Here is a 7,500-nt window from a genome sequence, read left to right as displayed (position 1 = left end):
TGGTTGGATCAGTCAGGAGACCGAGGCCATGCTTCGTCTTTTTCAGGTTTAGCCTCTAAACTCACCTGATGTAGTTGCTGTTAGTTGCATTCATCAGTTTTCAGCTGGAAGCTTGAGGACAGATGTGAACCTGCTACAGAGGAGGAGTCAGTCTGACCTCTGACCTCTGACACGATCAGCATCAGCGATCTGCTTCAATCTGACGGACGACGTAGAAACAGTCAAACGTTTTTAACGTTTCTAAATCCTCAAACTTCCCGAGTGTTTCCAGGTTTACAGCTCCTGAGCACGCACTCAGAAAACAGTGAGTCATAAAACTCTAATTGGTCCTCACAAAGATGGATGGGACACGCAGTAAGTGTGAAACTCCTGCATGAATATATGAAAAGATTACACCAGCAGAGTGGAACACAAGACTGTGTGTGTTTGTACAGTCATGCAGCTCTTCCTCTCCGGCTCGCAGGCTGCCAGCGCTCCTCTTCACCTCCTCCCATCTATTTTTCATGAACCCTGTCAAACTGTCCTGGATTCAGTCCGCCGTCTCTTCTCGTTTACGTCCCGTTCTGGTCCCGGTGCTGCCAGTGCGAGCTGTCCGCCGGGAGGACTCGTCAGGTGGACGAAGCCTGCAGCCGGGCGTCTCTTTGAAGTGCGGTGTGGTTTAACTCGGGCTCGACACATCCTCATATTTATTTCACATCCTAGCAGCGACGCTCTGAATCTACATATTAATGACACGAGTGTCTGTTTCCATTGCATCACCGAACCGCTGCTGCATTTGTTAGATTTCGCTTTGAGTTTATTTTCACAGTTTCAATGAATGTGAACTAATATCTTCCTCTCTACTGCCCAGAGAGACGCGGTCGACTCGTTAGAAACCACAGCGTGCCGAAATAAACCAGAAACACAATCATGTTTGATGTGGAGGCTTGGACAGACCTCCTCCTGCCATGCAGCTTCGGGCTGAACCGCTTGTTTCGATTTGCTGAACAAGCTGTGACCTAAAAACAACAAGAACAAAAACACAGGTTCAGTCTGAAATTATCTCCTTCAAGGCAAACATCCAGTTAACGAGCGAGCAGGAGCTTTGTGGGTCACAGCCGTAAATAGCAGGACAGTGATGGAGCTGCAGTCCGGCCTCGGATCGTTCAGATGCAATAACTGTTTCTGTTTTTCGTCCACTCAGTGCACCGTGTGGGACTGGGACTCAAACGGGAAACACGACTACATCGGTGAGTTCGAGGCTACCTTCAAAGAGATGAGAGGCGCCATCGATGGACGGCAGGTGAGCCAACCCGCGTGTGATTCATACTTCAACCCACTGTCGTCTGAGAGCCGGTGTTTGAAGCGTGATGCGTTCACTGACTGTTGTAATTGCTGTTCTTTGACTGTTTACAGGAAGTCAAGTTAAATATGTGTTTATGTGGATTTATAGGATCAGTTTCGTGTACATGACAATGATAATGTTTATTTTACCTTTTGCTTTCTTATAAAACACGTCTCACTGATTAACCCTTTAAAGCCGGTCTGAGCAGCACGCTCTGATTTGCGTAACTATTTTTAAATCCCGGTAGCTCTGCAACCACGTGAGCTAGCGCAATAATTTTTTTTGCATATGAAACCGGAGGAGTTGTACTTACATCTTATGCCATCAGCTTGTCCTCGGTCACAGTTTCCTTCCACATATAGTTTTGCAAAAACTGCATAAAAAGCACTTGCAGCAACAAAAACATAATATTCCAGAAACACGCTTTGCCGATCCGATCAGCTGTTTGTAACACTTCCTACGTCCATCAGCTCAAACTATCGCATGTCCGCCATGACCTGCCCGAAACAGGAAGTGACGTCATTTTCGCAGAAATGTAGTTTTTTACCATCAGGGCCTCATGAGCCTATACTGGTGTTTTTAAAAGTTATGTTTGACTTTATGACTTTCTGTGTGGTTTCTGGGATGCTTAGGACTCATATTGCACTGCTGGAAATAGTTTATTTTGATGCATATGCTGCTTTTTTGCAAATTTGCATTATAATATTTATTTTCCTTTTTCCTGCAGTATATAAAAATTGGTGTATTTCAAAAATCAAACTATGAAGACACTCAAAATAAATTTCCTGTGGTGGGAAACTATTGTGTGCAACTTTTTTGTATTTACAGTTTTGAGGGATAAGCCTCTTAAATTTCTCTAACTAGAAATATATGTTAAAAAAACAAAAACGATTTTCAATTTTTTTGTAGTTTATTGCACTTTTTTACAATGTATGTAATTACTATGCACTTAATGCAGACATATTATTAAAATTTAGGCTGTAATGGTTGTATTGATGTATATCAACTTGAAATGCTCCCAAAAATGGCTCCACAGCATGTAAACATATAATATAAGCTCTGGTGGACTTGGTTCTATGGTCGGTCTTAAAGGGTTAATGATGACGTCATTGGTGCTCGTTCTTCCCGTATGTTTGTTTGCTCATCTGGAGTTTCACCCTCAACTATGAGCGACGATCAAAAGGTGCTACAGGTCGCCTGGTGGGAGGTAACCTGTCTGCACAGGATGATGCTCTGCCTGCAGCAGCTGCATCTCTGCGTGTTACCCCGTTGACCCGATTCAATCACAGACCGGCTCACAGCAGAAGCTTTGTTAGCTTAGCATGAATCACATCCAGACCCCTCAAGTATCGGCCATCCTCACCATCAGTCACTGGAAAAACACAAATCCTGCCTAATGAGTCAAAGCTTAACTCCTGCTGGGAACCATCCAGTTCTTGGATTCTTGAAGATCTAACTTTGACATGAAACATGTACCCAAACATTTCTTCAGGCCACGGACACCCCGCGGTCATGTGAGCAGCATCCCTTGATGGCAGTGGCCTCTTCCAGAAGGATTCTTAAAGTTTGAGGAACTCGATGGGATTTTAAAGCCGATGGAGTTTGAATTCCTCAGATCTTGATCCAGTCTAAATCTGTTGGATATGCTGGAAAAGTTCCCAAAACATAAAGGGTGCACTGCACAGGAGAGCTTTAGAGCCGTCGATATCAGGCAGGTTATTTAAATGTTTGATGCCTGACGTGTCGTATTGTACCAGAAACCTCTCTCGTAGTTTCCCTCCTGCTGGAGCAGCTGCAGTAGCTGCAGTTAATATTTAATTTGCTGGAAGAGCGTGTTGCTGTGGTCGCAGGCGGTTTGAGTCCTCTGGCAGGTATCTGTTCACCCTGTTTCTCCTTCAGCTATTCAATCAATTTAATGGCTCGGTGAGAGTCAGACTGAGCGACACCACGGCTCACACGCTGTGACACACCATTACAGTTACACGGCGAAACACATTCACTCACAGACTCTCCGAGAGGCAGCGAGGCGGCCCTGCAGGAGTCTTAGAGGTTTGTAAGTGAATCACTGTGTGAAAGCTGCGCTCGGGAATTCTCTGCATCGGCTGCTGTTTGTTTTAGGGTCGGAAAACCGGGCGCTGACAGTTTTAATTTCTTTCAAACGTTTCATATAAATTCCCCGTGTTCAGCTGTATTCGTCTCCACATTTCAAAAAGATGTCCAAGGAAATCTTTTGCAGACAAACCAGAGATGCTCTAAAACAGAAAACCCCGTTAATGTCTGTGTTTGGATGGGGGTGCATCTTTGCAGCCATCTTCCTTCAGCTGCTCCCTGATCCACAAGGGTCTTCCAGATGGATGCAACATTTATACATCACATCCTGATTCTCTCAGGAGTTTTCCAACAATTTCTCTTACGAGGTTTCCGTTCATAGGAGAGACGATCAGAAGCTGCCAGCAGCATGTGACAAATACCAACAGACACCTGATGTTTTTAGAGTCTCTTCATCCTTCAGTCAGACCATCTCAGCTGGGTGGAGGTTCTGACGGAGCGCTCCATCATTCTGCTCCTTCTTCTGGAGTCTGCTGCTCCCACGCAGAGGGCGGGGCTTACGGCACCAACTGTCTGCCATCTATAATCCAGTTTTGAGAACGCCCACTCATCTCCTGGGCCATCTGACCTCAGGAACTCACATGATAAGGTGAGCTCACCTGAAACCCTGGCTGATTGTGACCCACACCCACACCTCGGCTCAGGCGATTAGGTGGAGGATCAATAGGAGGTCCACGACACTCCCACAGGACTTAACCCTTTAAAGCCGGTCAGAGCAGCACGCTCTGTTTTGCGTAACTATTTTTAAATCCCGGTAGCTCTGCAACCACGTGAGCTAGCGCAATAATTTTTTTGCATATGAAACCGGAGGAGTTGTACTTACATCTTATGCCATCAGCTTGTCCTCGGTCACAGTTTCCTTCCACATATAGTTTTGCAAAAACTGCATAAAAACCACTTGCTGCAGCAAAAACATAATATTCCAGAAACATGCTTTGCCGATCCGATCAGCTGTTTGTAACACTTCCTACGTCCATCAGCGCGAACTATCACATGTCCGCCATGACCTGCCTGAAACCGGAAGTGACGTCATTTTCACGGAAATGTAGTTTTTTACCATCAGGGCCTCATGAGCCTATACTGGTGTTTTTAAAAGTTATGTTTGACTTTCTGACTTTCTGTGTGGTTTCTGGGATGCTTAGGACTCATATTGCACTGCTGGAAATAGTTTATTTTGATGCATATGCTGCTTTTTTGCAAATTTGCATTATAATATTTATTTTCGTTTTTCCTGCAGTATATAAAAATTGGTGTATTTCAAAAATAAAACTATGAAGACACTCAAAATAAATTTCCTGTGGTGGGAAACTATTTTGTGCAACTTTTTTGTATTTACAGTTTTGAGGGATAAGCCTCTTAAATTTCTCTAACTAGAAATATATGTTAAAAAAACAAAAACGATTTTCAATTTTTTTGTAGTTTATTGCACTTTTTTGCAATTTATGTAATTACTATGCACTTAATGCAGACATATTATTAAAATCTGGGCTGTAATGGTTGTATTGATGTATAGCAACTTGAAATGCTCCCAAAAATGGCTCCACAGCATGTAAACATATAATATAAGCTCTGGCGGACTTGGTTCTATGGTCGGTCTTAAAGGGTTAAATCCACCAGCTGCTCTTAGAACTGAAGAAGCTTCTTGGATGAAAGGCGCTGACGCTTTTCTTTGCGAGCTCAGGCCACAGCAGCACTGCTCCTCCTTCATGCTCCATGGTGGGAACCGGACGTGCAGATACTCCAGTGTAGAAACTGACTAACAGAGCAGCCTTATCATTACAGATGAAACAGGAGGAATGAGAAACAGCCTGGGGAGCGGTGACCTATAATGATGACCTCTCTTGAGCTACACACATTTGAACTCGGCAGGTTGAAGCACAAAAGACCTGATCTCCGTTAGGTCCTGCACCTCCGGGTTTCCAGAAAAGCACCAATTAGCAGCGAGACCACCCTTTTAAAATGCTCCTCGGGGGCTGAAGCGCCTCCGAGGTTATTTAGGCAGAGGGTGTGAAGCGATTACCCCGAGAGCTAATGAAGACGCAGCTGTCAGAGAGCTGCTGCAGGAAGGAGACGACCGCTAATTAAAGCGCTCTGCGACTGTCCGTTAACGCCGTCCTGCTTACAGATGCTGCGGTTGGGAGTTTTCTCCCTGAAGATGACAACACACGGCTGAAAGGCCAGGAACAATCAGCAGCCGAGGAATCCTCAGTGGAGGCTCAGCTGTCTCATTATTGATTACAAAGAGCTGAACGTCGTCTGTTGAGCAGCCGTACGACTAAACCACATCACAGCTGTGCCTAATATTCTGTCTGTAGTCTTTGGATGACATCACATAGGGATATGACCACAGACCACACGGGCAGAAAACATGAACGTGTTGGTTTGGATGTTAGGACATCTTATTGAATTTATATGGAAAGTTTGAAAGAAATTCAGCCGACTTAAAACTGTCGCCGCCTGGTTTTCCGACTAAAACAAACAACAGCCGATGCAGAGAATTCCCGAGCGCAGCTTTCACACACTCAGTGATTCACTTACAAACCTCTAAGATGTTTGCTTCTCCACGAGACGCCTCGCTGTCTGTGAGCGTCTGAGGACACACAATAACTACAGAGGTAACGAGGGACGTAGCAGAAGGGAAACACAGCTGAACCTGATCTGACACACGAGACAGGAAGGAAACACGGGACTGTCAAAGTAAAACAGGGACTACACAGAAACCAGGATAACGAGATGTAACTCGGAGCGCAGGCGAGGCTCATTAAGACATTTTAACAGAACTCAGTGGACGTCACAGGACCTGCAGCTCTATTGTTTTTATTGTTGGACTCTATTTCCAGCCCTGGAGGTTATGCATTGATGCATCGCACCAAGAAGGAAAATTCCTGACTGCTGTTTGAATCGTTGCGATGTGCATTTTATCTTATCCAGCACAGGAGGAGAGCTCGTTCGCCTCCCACAGAGCACAAAGAGCTGTCAGTCCATCCGTCTCTCCATTCTTCTCCTTTTAAATAAAATGTCTTTATTGGCCTCCTTCCTCAGCTGGCAGCTTCCTCCTGACCAGCGACACGGAAACAAGAAGCCCCCCCGAGCTGAGGTCTCCGGGGAGCTCCGGGTCTGTCCTCCATCCCGACACAAATAGAGTAACCGCCACGAGTCACCCGGTCTCGGCGGGTCTGAGTGAGGGAGTCAGTCTTTGTGCAGCTGAAGGTGTCCTGCTGCAGGTGGTCCATGCTTCTGTCTGACTCTGGATTTAAACTGCACCTCCAGGAAGCTGCTTTCACCTGAGTGCAGGACGAATCTGACAAAGAAAAATGTGTTTGTGATGTTTCTGCTGAGGCTGGATTAACCACAGCGCTCAGAGGCACGTCTGTAATAATCTCATCTGCTCGATTTGCTTCGTCCACTCTAGTCAAATACAGGACCGTCGACCCTGCTACCTAACCTGATATCACTGATCTGTGAGCTCACAGGCGCCATAAACACGGGAAACAAGAACAAACTCTCTGAGAATAAAATGCTGAACTGCAACCAGCAGCAAAGTTCTTTATTATTATTACAGACACTGCCTTTAATAACAGTTTGGTTCGTGGATATCATCTCAAAGAAGAGTGACTCTCATTGTTCTTCCCTGAAGTCCTTTATTTATCTGACAGACAAAAATAATCAGTTTACGACACTCAAAATTATTAATATAATATTATATTATAATATTAATATTAATAATTATATTATTATTATAATAGTATAATAACATAATTATATTATAATAATATTTTGATAACATAATATTATTATAATATAATTATGTTATTATTATAATATCATAATAACATAATAACATAATAATATTATATTATTATGTTATTATGATATTGTAATAATATAATAATAATGTTATAATATTATTATAATATTATAATAATTTTATTACATTATAATAATATTATAATAATATTGTAATGTAATAATATTATTACATTATTACAATATTATTACATTATTATAATATTATTATAATAATGTAATAATAATAATAATATTATTATTATAATATTATTATAATA

The 7,500-nt window shown here is 43.1% G+C and overlaps 1 protein-coding gene across 3 annotated transcripts in view; it reads left to right on the top strand.

The window, feature by feature from the left end:
• The window catches only part of cpne4a (copine IVa), a 95,175-nt gene that overhangs the window by 61,571 nt on the left and 26,104 nt on the right, over positions 1 to 7,500 (top strand). For all 3 annotated transcript variants that reach the window (XM_085177032.1, XM_085177031.1, XM_085177034.1), the window contains one exon: positions 1,184 to 1,282. In XM_085177032.1, the coding sequence (XP_085033158.1) occupies positions 1,184 to 1,282 (99 nt within the window). The remainder of the gene's footprint in view (positions 1 to 1,183; positions 1,283 to 7,500) is intronic.

Source organism: Neolamprologus multifasciatus, chromosome 11 (assembly GCF_963576455.1).
Source record: "Neolamprologus multifasciatus chromosome 11, fNeoMul1.2, whole genome shotgun sequence".
NCBI classification, from domain to species: Eukaryota; Metazoa; Chordata; class Actinopteri; order Cichliformes; family Cichlidae; genus Neolamprologus; species Neolamprologus multifasciatus.
The sequence above is the reverse complement of the archived record's forward strand: the minus strand, read 5'-3'. Positions and strand labels throughout refer to the sequence as shown.